Source organism: Lycium barbarum, chromosome 5 (assembly GCF_019175385.1).
Source record: "Lycium barbarum isolate Lr01 chromosome 5, ASM1917538v2, whole genome shotgun sequence".
Classification (NCBI taxonomy): domain Eukaryota; kingdom Viridiplantae; phylum Streptophyta; class Magnoliopsida; order Solanales; family Solanaceae; genus Lycium; species Lycium barbarum.
Window position 1 is genome coordinate 8143605 of NC_083341.1, and position 18381 is coordinate 8161985.

At 35.3% G+C, this 18381-nt stretch overlaps 2 protein-coding genes across 3 annotated transcripts; one reads left to right on the top strand and one right to left on the bottom strand.

Annotated features, from left to right (window-relative positions):
* Window positions 1-5563: 5563 nt before the first annotated feature.
* LOC132640332 (large ribosomal subunit protein eL29z-like) lies at window positions 5564-6818 on the top strand. 2 transcript variants are annotated; one of them, XM_060356886.1, is made up of 3 exons: window positions 5564-5720; window positions 5864-5990; window positions 6583-6818. In XM_060356886.1, the coding sequence occupies exons 2-3, from the start codon at window positions 5889-5891 to the stop codon at window positions 6661-6663; spliced, it is 183 nt and encodes a 60-aa protein (XP_060212869.1). In that variant the 5' UTR covers window positions 5564-5720; window positions 5864-5888; the 3' UTR covers window positions 6664-6818. The 2 variants fall into 2 exon arrangements, with proteins under 2 accessions (XP_060212869.1, XP_060212868.1); XM_060356885.1 differs by having other exon boundaries at window positions 5570-5720; window positions 5854-5990.
* A 1272-nt stretch (window positions 6819-8090) lies between these two features.
* On the bottom strand, window positions 8091-16924 carry LOC132640331 (dihydrolipoyl dehydrogenase 2, chloroplastic-like). The gene is made up of 15 exons (XM_060356883.1): window positions 16480-16924; window positions 14314-14460; window positions 13485-13619; window positions 13258-13375; window positions 13030-13154; window positions 12567-12692; window positions 12407-12487; window positions 11107-11169; window positions 10951-11025; window positions 10799-10877; window positions 10594-10694; window positions 9713-9826; window positions 9204-9317; window positions 8957-9028; window positions 8091-8690 (listed from the first exon to the last, which is right to left on the bottom strand). The coding sequence occupies exons 1-15, from the start codon at window positions 16804-16806 to the stop codon at window positions 8643-8645; spliced, it is 1725 nt and encodes a 574-aa protein (XP_060212866.1). The 5' UTR covers window positions 16807-16924; the 3' UTR covers window positions 8091-8642.
* Window positions 16925-18381: the final 1457 nt, after the last annotated feature.

The following is an 18381-nucleotide window of genomic DNA, read 5'->3' on the forward strand; positions in this document are numbered from 1 at the left end:
TTGCAGTATGTAACAATAATATTCGTGAACATACATTGTTTCTCGTTTTCTATTTTCCTTCTTTGGAATATCATCCTCCATTTCAAGATACCCGTCGAGAGAGCAGACACTTCGTATGTATGGTATCTTTTCATTTTCACGAAGGCCCTTAGCGAAATGTCATTCACCTTTTTCACCCTTTAAAATAGATTTCACACTAGGCAAAATAGTGATTTAGCTATTTCCGTAATATTTAGTACTGCAAAATCAACTAAATTTTTTCTATTAATATTTTTCTTAACTGTGATATACCATATTTATAAAAGAAGTAGCAGCAAAATCAAAGTAGGAAACTAACGTGCATACTCCTTTTAGGTTTAGGAGTCCTTTCTCTGTTGTAGAATTATAGCCCATTAAATTTTTTTTCTAGATTATTTTATAATTTTACTATTTTAGTATTCTGTAGAATTAGTACTCTTTTGGTGTGAATATTTCAAAGGGTATTCACTGCCTACTTCACAACAAATAACTTAAAAGATTTAAAGTCTAAAAAATCCCGCCGTAAATAAGTGTATATGTACATTTGAATTTACTAATAAAAGATCAGATTTAAATAGTATAAAACTATTGAAATTTCCTATACATCGTAATGCAAAAAATAAATTAAATCTTTTTTAAACGCTATTATTATTAGCTCCAACATTTTAAAATTTATTGTAATACTTAGTAACCAAGAACGCAAAAAAAAAAATTGTATTTTTCAGAAAAAGAAAATGTATTTTTTTTGGGAACTTTCAATATTTGAAGAGAAGACTTGGGGAAAAATTTAATAGTAATTAATAGAAAAAAGATGCTATAAAAAGAAAAGTTTAGTCCAAGACCGAAAATTTGAATATGAAATAATCTTTAAAGTTTGGTTGAGAAATAGGCTACTAGCTCAAATATATATCAGAGTTAGAATCCTTTCGTGAATGACGATAAAAATTCATTAATCACAACTAATAAAAGGGTGTCTTCGAAAAGCTCAATGTAATTATTAGGAGGGGCAAATAATTAAGAGAGAAAAGACATCATTTTCCCCCCAAAATTGATACGAAAACTCACTTTAGCAACTAAATTTAAATTGTATTTATATACCCCTCCTTAACAACTTTCATCTTAATTAAATACAACCCCAAATGCTGACGTGGCAACAAAAAAAATTAAGAGAGTAAAACACACAAAAAGGTGGACCTGCTGATATATATATATATATATATATATATATATATATATATATATATATATATATATATATAATTAAAAAATAATATACAATTAAAAAAAAATGCACCCCTCCCTCCCCGCCCGCTCCTCTTTCCCCACCCATTTGAAGAAATTGTCATTTGAAGGACAAATTGTGCTGTGCAATTTCTTCATTTTTGTGTTGTTGTTGCTGCTCCCCCCCACCCCAAACCCGCTCCTCTTGCCCCACCTATTTGAAGAAATTGCCATTAACACCCATTTGAAGGACAAATTGTGCCGTACAATTTCTTCATTTTTGTGTTGTTGCTGCTGCCCCCCCCCCCCCCCCCCACCCACCCACCCAACCAAAACCAGCTCCTCTTGCCCCACCCATTTGAAGAAATTGCCATTGACATCCATTTGAAGGACAAACTGTGCCATACAATTTCTTCATTTTCGTGTTGTTGCCCCCCCCCCCCCCCCCCCCACCAAAAAAAAAACCCAGCTCCTCTTGCCCCGCCCATTTGAAGAAATTGTCATTTGAAGGACAAACTGTGCAATTTTTTCCTTTCTAGGCTATGTTCATGGACTGGAATTTAACAACAATGGAAATTGTTGTTTGTTAAATTTCATGGAAATTGTCCAACCCGCTCTTCTTGCCATTTGTTAAATTTCATGAAAATTCATAGGGAATGGAATTTAACAACAATGTAGAAATTGCACGAACTACCCATGATTTCACGAACTGGGCTATGTTCAATCATGGCGGCGGCGGTGGCGGCGGCGGCAGGGGTGGTTGAGGAGAAAGAAGAAGAAAGAGAAAAAAATAATAAAAGAAAAACAAAAAATGAAGGGTTAGTAATTTTTGACATGACAATGACGTGGCAACGACGTGGCAATGACGTGGCGCAATTGTAATACACCTCACATTGTGAGAGTGGTATTATTTTTTCAGGGTGAAAATAATTGAAATGAAAGTTGTTAAGGGGGGTATATAAATACAATTTAAGTTTAGTTGCTAAAGTAAGTTTTCGTGTCAAATTCGGAGGGGAAATGATGTCTTTTCTCCAATTAAGATTATCTTATACTCCTCCGGATTAAAAAAATTATCCACTTAGCCTTTTTTCTTGGGTAAAAAAAAATGTCACTAATCAAATCAAGAAAGAATTAACTTTGTTTTTCCAGATTTGCCCCTATTAAGTGGTATATGATCAAATCACAATGCCTATTTGATTAGGGATAATTTAGTCAAATCACCTATTTTTATTTAAGAGTTAGTATTTTCTTAAGGGGTGTGCAAATGGCTAAGTAGACTTTTTTTTTTTTTATCCGGAGGGAGTATTAATTGTACTCACAATAAAATTTTAGCTCACAGTGAACCTTGAAAAAAGTCATGCCCACTTAAATATTTGACGAATCATTGATGGACTATATTTATTGGTATTAAAATTAAATTATGTCATTCTTGTGAGACCTGAAGGAAGAAGCTATCGTGAACAGAATCAGAGTTAAATGTCTGTAAAGTCTGAATTTATGCTATTCATCAACATTTTATTTTTGAATTTTATAACATCTCTTTTGCATTATTTGTATGAGAATTCGTGTGTGATGGAAGCTTTTCTATTGTTGATTTTGCTAAATATATTCAACATTAATCAATTCAAAGGACTTAATATAAAAAAACTATTGTATAACTCGAATAAATTATTTAATAATATTTCTTTTATTTTTTGAATTGTATACCTATTAATATATTTGCGCGTGCTCTAAAACTCTTCCATTAAAATATGACTAGATATTGATTAATTTTGAAAGGTTCATTGCACTTTTGTCACTATTATGCTGGTCTTTAATTATTTCCCTTTATAATAATAACTTTTTCGCGGGCCATAAATTTATATTTTCACATCATAATATCTCACAAATTATGATCTGCGTTCTTAAAGAACTCTTGCTTATAAGTACGATTTTGAAGCACAAAAATTAAACAACAACCCATTTGAAGGCCAAAGCGTGCAATTTCCCCCCATTTTTTTTTTTGCGCGGATTGTCCTTCATTTAGGGTGGTCTTTAATTTTTTCCCTTCAAATTGGTGGTCTTTAAGTTGCCCTTCGGCAAATACCTGAGATTGTGGGTTCGAACCTCAGTTCAGTTAAAAAAAAAATCGTAAGACAGAATTTTGCAAATCTGTCCATGGTCCATGCAAATGGCAGAATTTGCGTGGGCAAAAATTCTGCCTATGCCTATGCAAATTCTGCCTGAAGGACAAAATTTAAATATCACTATTTTGAGGGATAAAAATTATAGACCACCCAAGCGAAAGACAACCTGCAAATTACCCCCAATTTTTTACGATTGGGCTCTGTCATGTATTAAAATGCCCAACAGAGGCCCAATCAGAGACAAAAAATCAAGGCCTTTCATGTTGACTCAATGCTAATAATCATTTTTTTGCGCGGATTGTTCTTCTTTTGAGGTGGTCTTTAATTATTGACCCTCAAATTGCTATTCTTTAATTTTTTGCCATTTGCTTAAAAAAGTGATTGAAAATACCTCGAGGTTTTGGGTTCGAACCCAGCTCAATTAAAAAAAAAAATTGGCAAGGCAAGACTTTGAGAAAAGTCTGTCTTATGCGGCATAAGTTGTCGTAAGGCATAACTAAAAGTCTGCCTTATAAGACAATTAGTTATGCCTTAAGACAACTTATGCCGTCTCCGGCAGAGGTTGCCTTGGCATAACTAAAAGTCTGCCTTACAAGGCAACCTCTGTCGGATCCGACAGAACTTTAGTTATACCTTAAGGCAACCTATGTCGCATAAGGTAGACTTTTCTAAAAGTCTTGCCTTGCGATTTTTCTTTTATGCCTGAGCTGAGATTCGAACCAGGACCTCAGAATATTCTAAGCGAAGGGCAAAAATGAAAGAACACCCCGAATAAGGGGGCGAATGCCCGCTTATAATAAACCGAACTAAAGACAATCAGGCCTTTCATTCAGACGAAATGATTATTGAGACATCATGTTTTTATTAATGAGGCCAAAAAGTTAAACAATGACATTGAAAAATCTTATTTGTGCAAATCATTCATTAAAATATGACTAAATATTAGTTAATTTGGAATTGTGACAAAAAATTTTAGGAAAATTTACTGGTTGTAGCTTCTTTTAGTATCTGTTTATTCATAATAACTGCCTTTTCATTTAAATATTATTAATAGCTAATTAACTTTTTTAAATTACAATTGGTAGCTATATCAAAAATACATACCCAAATACATTTATCTTTCTCTATTCCCACGCACTACCCATTTTAGATTTTTCATCTTCTCAAAACCCTAAAATACTTTCTCTCTCCCCTTCTCTCATCTGCGCCGCCATAACCACCACCGCCACGGCCTGCGCCGCCGTCGCTACCCCCACCATAACAATATTTCATTCAGATTATACCAGATTTACCCATAAAAAAACCTAAAAGAATGAAAATTTTAGGGTTTTCTTATAGAAGATGATGTGATGATGATTAATAAAACTAGGGTTTAGATGATTTTTTTTGTGATAGTATTTGTAGTTGTACGATTTTGATGTAGATGATGACGATCAGATTTGTGGTGACAGCTTGGATTGCGGCGACGACTTTATTGCCGTCAATTTTACTGCAGCGGCGACTTGTATGGTGACAACGAAGGCGACGGTGGTGTCGCCGTCGTGTTTCAGATATGGCCGCAAAATGGCTCAAGTCTAGCTGGCTCAGATCTGCGGATTTGAGTGTTTTTTGTATTTTTTGTTAACAGTGTATTTGGCTGAATATATGAACAATGTATTTGGCTTAGATATGGCCAGAAAATGGCTCAGATCTGCGGATTTAAGTGTTTTTTGTATTTTTTGAGTGTCTTTGTTAGCAGTGTATTTGGCTGAATATATGAACAGTGTATTTGGCTGAATATATGAACAGTGTTTTCAAATACACAAAAATTTAAATGTATTTAGCTTCATATGTAGCTTGAATGTACACAATGTATTTGACATTTTGTTGAAATTCATTTAAATACATTGAATATATGAACAGTGTTTTCAAATCCATGGATTTTTAAATGTTTTTGGCTTCATATGTAGTTTGAATGTACACAATATATTTGAAATTTTGTTGAAATGACATCAAATACAACGAAAACCCATAAATGTGCATTTGAAAACAAACAAATACACCCGTTAAAATACATAAGTTCATTAAATAGTAGCTATGATTGGTAATATTGAAAAGGTAGCTACTAAAGGTAAGAATCTACTAAAGATAGCTATTCATGTAAGTTTACCAATTTTTTATTAGGGATATAAAAAGTGGCAAGTTGCCCATTTCCCCCCATATTTTTATGATTGGGCTCTATCATTTAAAGCCCAAAGGCCGAATCAGAGAGAGAAATCTTGGCCTTCCTTTCCAATTCATGCCTTATATAAACCGAACTACAAACCCTATATCCATTCTGATAATCACTTCAGAAAACCCTAACGCCGTCACCAGGTATCCCATACATATTTTAACAAAAAAAAAACCGTAATTTCTGTTCTAAATTTGTTGAATGTTGTTCTTTTGTTACCTTGGCGCATTTTATCGACTGAAAATTTGTTATTTAGGTACTAAATTCTTGTTTTAGTTGTTTGCAGTTGTTTGTGAGAAGGAAGAAGAAAAATGGCAAAGTCAAAGAATCACACAGCACACAATCAGAGTTACAAGGCCCATAGAAATGGGATCAAGAAACCCAAGTCACACCGTCACAGCTCCACCAAAGGGGTAAAAAAAAAACGCACTTATTTTGCTTTACTGAAATTTTCACTGTGTATGTTGTTGTTGTTATTGTTGCTTAGGGAGATTTTCAAAAATATATAGCCCAACATAAAATATTACGCCATGTAGCAATATACATAATGCATCAACCTTGTATAAAAGTGTATAGTTACAATAGTAGTGTATAAAAGGAGATATGTGCTAAATCGGGCTACAAACTCAAAACATGGGCTACGTGGCAGAAATATTTTTCCCCAGTAAGCATAGAGCGTAATTTTCCCATTTAGATATTCGAAAATTATACCAGAAGTACTATAAGATGGAAGTGTCTTCATAACAAAATAGTGAAAAATACAGTTTAAGATTTTGAATAATTTTGGGACTTATTATGATGTATGGATATGTAGCTCAAAATATGGAAAAATACAGTATAAGATGTTGAATAATTTTGGGACTTATTATGTAGCATAAAATAGTGAAAGATATAGTTTATGATGTTGAATAATTTTGGGATTTGTTATGATCTTATGGGTATGTTAAGTGCTTTTTTCTTTTCTTTTTTGTATTCTAAGTTTGTTATTATTCGGGTAAAATGCAGATGGATCCCAAATTCTTGAGGAACCAGAGGTATGCTAGGAAGCACAACAAGCAGGGTGGGGGATCTGCTAAGGAAGAGTAGAATGTTCTAGCAGTAATAGGGATTTCTAGCTTTCTGTTTGTTGCTGGCACTGTTATCCAAATTTGGGTTTTTTAATTTTGTTTGTTATTGCGGATATAGTGGCTACTACTATGGAAACCAGTTTTACTGTTTAATGAACACCTCTTTTCGATTCATTTTATTATTATTCACCTAGTCCTATTTTCTCCCGTTTTCAATCTGGTTATCTTTATTTGGATGTGTTTTGCTTAGTTATATCACAGTGATGAACTGCCTAATTGGCAAAAACAAAGAAAAACACACTAGCTGGTAATTTATCGGATGAAGATGGAGATGTGATGCGAGTATTGGCTTTGTGCAGAGAACAAAGGGAGATGAGGTGAGTTACTGAGAGAATTGCTGTCCGTCAGGTGAAATTGTGTGCCAGTGATTATTTGTCGAGTTTTTCTGTGTGAGAGGTGACTAATGCTGTGAATCAATAAAGAATCCACCACTCCAGGCTGTTGCCTGTGTAAAATCTGAATCCCTGTGAGATTAGTGAACTCCTCGAGTGATTAGTTGTGTGAATCTGTGTAGGGTTATGTGTGCTGATTGAGTTCCAGCCTGTGACTGTGCGCGACGGGATCAGATGTATGTGTGTGCTGATTGAGTTCCAGCCTGTGTCAGCTGTGCAGTTTATATTGTGAATATTTGCTGACTCAAGTTCTGTGAGCCTTTTAGTAGTACTACTATGTACATGCTGGTTGCTGTATATTGAGGTTCAAACATTTCTTTGCTTAGGCAAAAGATGCAGGTGGATCATAATTTGCATGAGATGGTATGTTTAAATAAATGTTAATGTGGAAGCATTAATCAACTCTAATGTTAGGGCTTCCTGTTACCCTCCTATTCCGGTATGTTTTTTATTCCGTTGCTTTTCCTGTTGGTTGAAAGCCTCCATGTTCACTTAGATATCTAATATGAAGAAATGAAGATGGGATTGTTCCTGTTGATTGTTTGCTGGTACAACCTTATTACAGCTTGTATCTACTTTATGTTGCTATACTTGTGAGATGTATGTGTCATAGTGCATTCTGAAACGCTTACTGCATTGCAGTTGCTTAAATACTGTGTGACCAAAAGCAGGCCATGTTCCAACCCTAGTTATGTTAGTTTATGTATGGTTTCTCCTCAATCACCAATGGAGATGTTGACCTAACAATTTTTGCTTAATAAGTTCTAATATTAATTTACTTGTTTCATGAGTAACAATTCTGCTAATTCTCAACCAAATGAATGCTAATAGCCAGGAGAAAAGGTACAATACTAGCTTTAATTAGTCAATACCCCTTTAAGTTCGATGAAGTTATTCATGAAGTGAAGTTTGTAATGTAATCTAGACATTTCAAAGTGTTTTTTTTTCTCTTCCTTAAAAAACAAGGAAAAAAGAAAACAGAGTAGGGTAAGAATATCTCCGTCGTACATGTTTTGCTTAAGAAAGAAAGATTCAAAAGTATTTGCTGATGTTGTTTTAAACATTTCATTGCACTCTTACACTAAATAAAATGATGCTAAAGAGTTTCGGTAGACACATTGCAAATTGGTGCCAATCTTTCAGTAATTTATTGGAGCTTCACTTGAGAGGGGAGAATGGGAAAGCAATCCCCACTTACACACGACTATCAATACAAAGCATAAACCAAATACACTCAGAGCCAATGAGCCTCCTCTATTCAGTAATCACAATACAATTCATCTTCATATGTAGCGTTAAATTTATATGAGAGGAAAGGCTTCTGGGTGCAGCAATAGTCCGAATGTTGATTTGCACTTCACCACACTATCATCCCAAGGCCTCAATAAAATACCCTGGGATCAGTATGGAAAGCAATTTGCAACTTCCTTGATATGCAGCAAGTCATCCGAATCTATCCTTGTGACATCTCAATGATTTATTGAAGATGAGCTCTAGCTAAACCAGTAATGCAGTAGTTCCCTCAGAACTTCTACGCTTCAGAATTCTAGACAGCAACCGGTTCACTAAGTGGATGATGGTCGTGACTTGTTACCTGGTGGAAAATGTTACCAATTCCTTTAGTTGTAAAATTAGCAAATTCACAACTAGTCTGATTTACTTCTTTGCCTAGTCTGTCCTATAATGTCACACATATTATGTGGGGGAGTATGGGTGTTGGAAGCAAGAGCAAGCAAATCTTAAGTGCCTAAATTACCAGAGTTTTTATGGAGAATGAAAGGCTTGGGAAAGGGCATCATTTTAGACGTGCCAAGGCGGTAGTTCCCAGGAACAAAGAGATCAGATTTTAAGACGGGTTACCTTAGCTGATTTGAATAGTTCATCAAGGACTTCAGACAATGTTGGATGTGCATGCACCGCAAACTTGATATCCTGTCAGGTATCAGAACAAAAAATAATGAATGCTCTGCTGTTTTTTCTCTCTTAACACTTCAACAGTATCTCTTCCTCTCGGGAAAAGAGAAAACTAAAGTATGTTATTATGTTGAGTTTGAACGAGGAAGAAATTTGATAAACTTGAGATAAATAGCATTGCATAATGAATAACCTGAATGGTCGTTCCCAATGCCATGGCGTTAGATGCTTCATGAATGAGGTCAGCAGCATGCAAACCAAAGATATGAACTCCAAGAATCTCCCCGTTGTCTGGTCTGTATATCAACTGTACCAAAGAAGCAGTGAAGTATTTAGGACATCTTGACCCAAACACAATTGTATATGACAGATTAATGACATATTAATCCACAAGTCAGATTGTATATATAACCAGATATCCAGCCATATGAACTCAACATTTGATGAATGCATGAATCTCAAGCATTTTGGTTTCTGATGTTTGAAATGCAATTGATTGATTAGTATTAGGCTATTAGATAACTGATGAAATGAAAACACTATCCAAGAGCCTGCAGAATTTTGCTTAGTGATATGATGTAAAAGGAAAAAGGAGCAAGATAAGTAGGAAATTAGAATCATAAATTGGCCATCTACAGAGAGAATCCATTGGGAGCTAGAAGATTGTTTTACTTCAAAAAAGAGGTACAAGAGAAGTAGAACCTTTGCAAGTCCTTCCCCTTCATTTTCTGCCAGCGCCTTTGTGTTTGCCTTAAAGCTTGTTTTTGCAATGCTTATCACAAATCCCTCATTTTCAGCTTTCTCTCGAGCTTGTGGCTGCAAAAAAGCAGAATTCAGTTAAAGAAAAAACTAATTAAAAGCAGTTTGTTACCATAATTCACCCCATCGACCATGGAAAGAATGATTTGTGAGCATGCTGAGGTATTTAATATCCTATAATTATTACTAAACACCCATAGACGAAATAGAAGCAATTCATGAAGGCAAGTTTGTGAAGGAACTTGAACATAATGAGAGTATTATCAACAGACAGACCGCAATATCTAAGTGGTCAGAGAATTAAATGTCGACGCAACGAGCTAACAAACGAGAAAAGTATTTTTTGGTAAATTGAAAAACCACATCCTGAAGAAGAAAGGTTCAAGTTATGGTGTTTCGTTTACCTGTAATGACATAGCAACTATTTGTGCAGCATATATGCAAGTATAAAATGCACTTTTCTCTAAAAAATCAAGCTAAACTGTATTCATGTGATCCATTTTTGGTGTAAAGAAGAACATGTAAATGATGCAAAATCTGTGATAGATCTCACAGAATCCCTGTAAGGATAGGAAGGGACATACTATTCCTTTTTGACATGTAATACTTGCACAGCACAGCCGTAGTGATACATCAACAAAATTCTTACCTTTTCAAAAGAACACTTTTCCCATTTAAATGGCTTGAATTCACATTGAATCCCCCCAATGGAGAAAAATGGACTCCTATATGTCTACTCAATATCACAAGCATTTGATATGAAATGAGTATTAGAAATAATGTCCCTCAGTGTAAAGCGGTCCAGAAAGAAGTTTAGTTTTCACCTCTGTCAAGCCCACCATGCTGATTTCAGGATGAGTAAAACAAGCAGCAGGAATGCTCAAATGGTTAAGCACGTGATCTCTTCCAGAGACTTGTTCGACAACTATTTCATAAGAAAAGGTCATAGTGAGTTGTAACATGATATTGATTTTGAAGGAAAACGTTTGACTTGTATAGAAGATACTAGCAAACTAATTCCATACGCACCAGATATTCCCTGAGCACTGGCTGCATGAGCAAGCATCATTTTACCATTTGCATCACCAATGCAGTAAAGGTGAGGGACCTAGTGGTAAAAATATTATTAGAACAACATTAACAGCCATGAAGCATATGACAATAGGGTCGTTCCAACAGACCAATTTTCCATCAGCATCAAGAACTCTCATGCGCTCATCGATAGGAATAAAACCTCGCTGTGTCAACACGTTAATCTGCAAAAGTTGACCATTAGAATGCACAAAATCCTGACATAAGATGTAGACTATTGTACATGTTTTTATGCAAATACATACATTTTCCAGGCCTAGACCTTCCGTGAAGGGAGCTCTACCAGTTGCAATCAGAGCTGCATCAACCTATAAAAAGAAAACAGTGGTCACTCACTCTTGAATTCACAAACTGCAGATTAATAAAATATCAAATTCCATTTAGGTCCTCAGGATTTATGAAGAACAGTGGTCACCAAATGATTGAAAACAGCCCAAACCAAATGAATGATTTCGGATTTAAGGATGAGCCATTAACACTAGGTCTGTCACGCAGAGGTCAACAGGCAAGATTCCTACTCTGGCCAAGTTAAGGGGCAATAGGTCGGTCAAATCCTAAGCACAGAGTGCACTTTTAAGCTCTAAACCATTCTTGTTTAGATGTGATGATTTAAGATAAGAATAAGTGAGCCATACAAGTGGACGTGCCCTTGGAGTTTCTAAACAGTGATTTGGACTCAGATATGGAAGGAGTTAGGCTGCTGAAAATATGGTGCTTAGATACATTTAATCTTGGGGTTAGTCATTTTGTTTCCCTAAATAAGTAGGCCCTAGTAGTTACCATTTCAACCAATGATAAAAACGGCAGTCCGGTACATGAAGCATCCTGCATTCATACAGGGACTGGGGAGGGGCCGCACAACATATGGCTTGCGGGTTCGGCCGAACCCAGTAACTTTGGTTCAAATCCTGTATTTGTCTTAAAAACTTCATTGAATAGGTATAAATTGTTACTTTCGAACCCAATAACTTAAACGAATTAGCATGCCGAACCCACAAGCTTCGAATCCTGGCTCCGCCGCATCCCAGGAGAAGGGGGGGTGGGGGTGCAATGTAGGTAACTCATTTCATCCAATGATACTAGTCATATTTATTAGCGTAGGATCTCTGGCATGCATACCAACTTTTGCACTCCTCAGCTCTCTATAGTTAGGAGGCACAATCTCTGAAATGCTATATTTTCTTTTGAAGTTTGAACATGCTGGAAGGATGCCTCTAGTTCTATGACGTACCAATTTCTGAAACCATATGTCAGATACATGAATACGAAGACTACACTTTAACATACATACTACACTTCTAGGCTTACATTCAATAATAATTGAGCCACCCATTGATAGAACAAGCTCCCAAGCAGTAATGCTTTTCATGGTAAGGTGTGAAGAGAGTTGTCTGTGGTAAGGCGAAAATTTTGTCACTGCATTACTTAGCTTTTTGTAACGAACAATTATAAACCTATAGCAATGTCCTCCAGACAAAATTCTGTGAAATACCTGTACCTGTTTTATTAAAAACCAAAAAAGCAACCATAACAATATTGTGTTACCTCCAAAGTCTCCTTTAGTTCTTTTGTCTTGGCATCAGTTAGCTCAATAACAACTGGTTTCCCATCCTTTGCTGGGGTGATCTGTACAAATTATTAGGGAAGATAGTTTAGATATTTGGAAACTTGTAGTGGTACTTACATAAAAAAGAGTGAACAATACCTTTGTTGCAAACACTCCAGTATGATAATCAATTTTCCTTGGATTTACCAGAATCCTTTGAGCTAACTTACTAATCTCAGGATCAAATCCCGGCATAAGTTGATCTAGAGCTTCAATAAAGGTAACCTGTGAAAAAATGACTCTTAGGCTGCTGACTTTTTAAAGAGAATTTCAGAATCGTTGAGGTATTTAAGCTCTACGGACATTTTAAACAGGCAAAGTTCAAGGCTAAATAACTATTAGTGCTCAAATAGTGTTTATAGTTATAAAAAGAAACAAAAACTCCACCACTTGTGTGAGTTTTTCATTGCTAGTAGTTTGATTTAGCCAAGTTTTCCTAACTACAACATTCGAAAGCAAAAAGAATTATAGAGAAGGAAAACAGATAAAAAAGAAAAAGAAAAGGAACAGCGGTCTTAAGAAAATGAATTGCAGAGAAGAGATGAACAAGAGGTGAAACTACCTCACTACCAAGTGCGGTATACACATCACTGAATTCAAGTCCAATATAACCACTTCCTACTATAGCTATCCATTCAGGGACAAACTCCAGTTTAAGAGCATGGTCACTGGTAATCACAGTCTTCCCTGAAAATGGATATGAATTGTATGACTAATATCAGACCACAGGCAATTTGCAAGGAATCTTGACAGCAATTTAGCAAGAAGGGAAATAATGAAGAAAATGTACCATCAACCTCAATGCCTCTAGGAACAAAAGGGACAGAACCAGTAGCGATGATTATATCCCTTGCAGTAACTTCATTGTCAGAAAAACCAACTTTTCCATACTTCACTCTTTGAGGACCCTGAAATATTTATGGAGTTCAAAGACTGAAACCATCAGCATGTAGATTAAGATTAAACCTAGAATAAGTTCTTAATGGATATTCGTTTTCACAGCACAGGTTGACTTACCACTATAGTGCCCACTCCTGTCAAAATGTCCACACCAAGTGCCTTTAGTGAGTTTGTCAAGTTATTGCGAATTTTCGAGGCAAGATTATTAGCATGATCAGCCACTGCTTGTCTGTCATAGCCAGCAGCTGAAACCTGTCATTAGACACGGAAGAGATTGGTCAATCAGCACACACTCATCAATCAACAGACTCGGCCACATTTATGAGGTACTCTCAAAGTGATGTGGATTATTCAAGAATCAAAGTCGATTTTCTTTATAAAAAAGGGAAATAAGGTATTTAAACAAACTGAAAAAGTTGGGTTGGAAGTGTAGGCGCGAACAGACAATATTTGCCAATTTTCAGATTAGTTGTTTAAATGGCATACCAAGTTCTCCAAGATGACAGCCAAATGACATGTAGGATGTCATAGAAACATAAGTGACCAACTGTGTATATTCCCCCGGTTCCAATTTATATGACACTTTTTCATTTTGGGACATATAAAAAAGTTTGACATCATTCCACTAGTAATATTACTTACTCCATACAACTTCACAACTTTCAAGAAGTCATATCATCTAAATATTCAAATTTAAAACGAGATATGATGTTTCTCTATCAATTTTTTCGGCCACTATAATATTTTCTTCTGCTACCACTAATCTAACACATAAGTCAAATTAGTAACTTAATTAATGTTTGTATTCAAACACCATAATATGAAATGCAATGGAAAGATTAAATTTTTGTCCAAAGTACATAAGCCAGGTTAAATATTTAACTGCTTATTGCAGCAGATACATCCCTAGTCAAGCAGAGATATTTAGCATAACAGATGGAATCACCTGTAAACCCAAAGCCTTCAAATGGTGCTCATTCTTAAGTTCCCTCATCCTACCACTAACTGCAAGAAGTGCTTTAGAAGGAACACAACCTCTGTTTACACAAGTTCCGCCAATTACGTCTCCTTCAATGATAGCCGTTTTAAGACCCTGAAATAATGTTGTAAATTTCCAGTCATCAGAACTACGATAGAATTAACAAGTAACTGCGGATTGCCAACATGCTCAAAGGTCAATAATGCTATTAATGCATGTTAAGTGACGAAGACATGAGGTTGTCGAAATTAACTACAGAAGTGCACTGTGGATTTTAATCCATAGAATTTTTCTCTTTCTTCTACCAGTTAGTTCCCTTCCTATTCCCTCCACCCTGAAACCCAAAAAGTGCACAGTAAGTCATTGTTGTTAGGATTATGTTGGTACAATCAATTTGAAAGGGCCTAAAAACAGTCCTTTTAGCCTGTAGAAAGCCATGCTTTAATGAGAATATGAGATGAACCGTACTAGTCCAAAGAATCCTAATGCCAAATAGGATATTACTAAGAATTTACTTCGCAGAAGATTGGTGATACACAAAGAACAAAGTTCTACAAATGTGAGAAAAATCTAGAAAACGCAAAATGAGATGGAAAGAACTTGCACCCTCAAGGTCTAGATGGGATGCGAGAAGGAGCCTATCAATTTAGTTTTCCTTAGCGCTTTCTGCGCCGGGGTTCGTTAATCACCCAGCACGCGCATGAGGACACGCCGGGGATCTAAGTTGCACGGACTCACCAGTTTAGGTGCCGTCCTCGTCTCGACACGGGTCGGGTGCGAGTGCTGGGACAGCAAACGTCCGGGATACGGTCAACTAACTCCGGATACTTTGACCGGAGTCCGTCGGCAAATTTGGGGAAAGAATTTGAGATTTTGATTTCTCAAAATTAAAAATAAAACAGATTTTAAGGAAAATGACAGATTTGTAATAAAACATATTTAAGATAATTAAGAATAATGCCCATCTTGGAAAGATTGAATTCTACAATATGCATGTAATTTTTTCATAAGAATATCTCTCAAAATTTGTAATATCTTTATAGCTCTATTTTTTATATAATTTTGAATTTTCTTAGCCGAATCCCCGCACTCGTATCCATAACTAGATACGCACCCCCGAATCTTAAAATTTAGATTTTGTCGAATCCGACACTCGGATCCCTGCACCCGTATCGGATACCCGCACCCGAGTCCGTGCAACTTAGCCGGGGATAGGAGGGAAATGCATGAAGGGAGCCAAAGGAAAGCCGCCACTCCCCAGTGGTTAGACAAGTTCGCGGGTCGTTCTGCTTTACAGGTTTCAACAATGATCCTTTCGTAGGTTCACCTACGAAAACCTTGTTACGACGTCTGTCTCAATTTTGAAATTTGAAATAACTAACTTTCGGAGCTAAATCAAACTAGATCAACTTAATTTCTTAAAAAATAAAAGATAGATATTCAGAAACTACACAAAGCAGAGTTGCAATGCTCTTAGTATCAAATAGCAAAAAAAGTACTTTCTCCTGTCCATATTAAGGGATGGTTTTATCTTTTCATTTTGGTCCAAAATAAGTGATGTTTCATGTAGGTATTAATTGTTTTCTTTCATATTTACCCCTATTTAGATAAGTGATTTTCTATGTAACCAAGAAATTTATACTCCCTCCGTTTCAATTTATATGAACCCATTTGATTGAACACGATATTTAAGAAAGAAGGAAGACTTTTGAAACTTGTGGTTCAAAATAAGTCTTGAAAATTTGTGTGGCTGTAAATCATTCATAGAGTGAATTTGTTTCTAAATTAGGAAAGAGGTTATTCATTTTGACACGGACTAAAAAGAAAATAGGTTCAAACAAATTGAAACAGAGGGAGTATTAAATAGGTAGGAGTCTATCTAATTAAGAATAAGTTAGTAAAAATTACTTCTTAGTACTTAGTAGGAGTGAGTAGATTTCTTAAGGGGCGTACCTAAGCTAAAACATCACTTAATATGGAGCTGAGGGAGTAATTATTTTAATAGTCACTTAAAGTTACTTGGTTTGAATCACATGAAATGAAACGAAAAGTAGCAAATTTTTTAATCTCAGTAATTACTTCAGGAGTATAAGATAAGATCAAGTTGTAACAATATATAGCACTTATATATACCTTCTCCACAGCATGCAATGCAGCACCATGACCACCAACACCAGCACCAATTATAACTAAATCATAATCAAACGACGTAGGAGCACTGCCATTATCAACCACTGAAGCTGATACAATGTTATTTCTGAAAAAACTCCTCACTCTCTGAGTCTCACATCGAATTTTAAGCTGCGAAAAAGAAAACGATAAAACCTCCTTTCGTAATCCACAAAATGGAACATTCAAAGGCTTAACAGATATTTGCTGGACATGATTTTTATGTGATCTTTTAAGTATTGAACAATTTGTAGGAGGAAGAGATAGAGACGTAGATGATGATGAATGCATTTTAAAATGAATTTTGTAATTCAGAATATAATTATAGTCCGAACATTCACTTGTAATTTATCTAAGATTATATTTTATGTGTCAATTCTGAGTTCGTGATACTGAAACTAATGCTATGGATATTCAGACAGTGAGATAATAATGGAGATAAGTCCAGTGGATAACAATGCTGACGTGGCATGCAACTAAAGTCCACCTTGCGGTTTATTTTTTTTCTTTTCAAAATATCTAAATTTGTCAGGTGCATTTTGGGCGAAATGATTTAAACTTGTCCGCAGTTAATAATCGGGTCTGAAGTCTGAACTATTCTTATCATTACAAAATGCTCTTATTTTTTTAAATCTAACACGTAGACCTTTTTTTACGAAGAGCAAAGTTTTCCACGTGAACTAAACAAAAAAAATAGTCCATATTTGCTCCTTGAACTTTACTAATTAAGATTTGGTCATTATTTTTCTCGATTTCTTCTAAGTTGATCACCTTCATAATAATTTTTTTCAGACCTGCATATCCTTAGATTTGTTAGAATATTTCATTTAGACATGCGTACTAAGCCTTGTTCCAATTGAACACCTCTCCTCCTATTAAAATATTTCAATTAGACATTTTCGGCTGAAATATTGAATTTTTTTTTGCATATGTTTTTATTCGTCTATTAGGTAATTAAGTTAACTACATAAAATATGACATCTTCTTTAATATCTCGGTGTCAGGCTCAAAGCCGTCTCAGGGGCAGGAGCCTAGTCTTGCACCGGAGCCGGGTTCTCATTGCCCGTTTCCGGTGCTTTGATCGGAACTTCTTTGATCATGACCCTCTTTGCTGTACTAAGGCCTAAAAGGTTTTTTTTTTTTTTTTTTTTTAAATTTGCTTGGATGATTTGGATTTGATTTGGGAGTTTATTATAATTGGAGTACCATTATTCTATTGATTCTTTTGTTTTTGCTGTTTATGGGATTATGTTGTATGGTGAAATAATATGATCATTTGATTCTTCATAAATAGACATTGCAAGATATTCATATTTTATTCTCTCTTTTAATTTTTTATCTGTTCTCAGCTAATGTGTCTCCAAATATGAAAAAAGAAAACTTGAGCATAATTAATTTCAATGTTGGTGAATGCAAAATGCTAAAGATAGATAAATAACATTGTTAATATCAGTCAAACTCAAACTGCAAACTTCCAAAACGTACATGGAGAGAAAAGTTGAGTTAGATGTTGAAGTTATAGAAGCATAATAATTAATAATTCTTTTATTTAGGTTGCGTTCCTCTTTTAGAAGACAGGCTAGGAAGAAAATTGAATATATGTCTCTTACATATGTATAACTTGAACAACTGAAATCCTTCTGCAATGCAAACTTCAGCCATTTTGGTACTATTTTGAAGTCCTATTGCTACTTCTAAGTCATAAGTCGACAGGCTGATTATAAATTTTGAATTGAGCGGTCCAATTTAAAGATTCTTTTGAACTCATTATACTTTTAAAATTATGAGTAAGAATCGATTATTCCTATTATTCGAGAATATTGGTTTCATATAAATCGAGTTCTTGTATTCTCCATGCTCTGCTGC

What these genes read in the sequence shown, in the direction of transcription:
- LOC132640332 (XM_060356886.1), top strand. Translation starts at nt 5,889, where the DNA reads ATGGCAAAGTCAAAGAATCACACAGCACACAATCAGAGTTACAAGGCC. An exon ending in GTCACAGCTCCACCAAAGGG is followed by an intron (nt 5,991 to 6,582) that starts GTAAAAAAAAAA and finishes GGTAAAATGCAG; the next exon opens with ATGGATCCCAAATTCTTGAG.
- LOC132640331 (XM_060356883.1), bottom strand. Translation starts at nt 16,806, where the DNA reads ATGCATTCATCATCATCTACGTCTCTATCTCTTCCTCCTACAAATTGT. An exon ending in CTGGAGTGTTTGCAACAAAG is followed by an intron (nt 12,488 to 12,566) that starts GTATTGTTCACT and finishes TAATTTGTACAG; the next exon opens with ATCACCCCAGCAAAGGATGG. An exon ending in GCATGGTGGGCTTGACAGAG is followed by an intron (nt 9,827 to 10,593) that starts GTGAAAACTAAA and finishes GCTTTTTTGCAG; the next exon opens with CCACAAGCTCGAGAGAAAGC.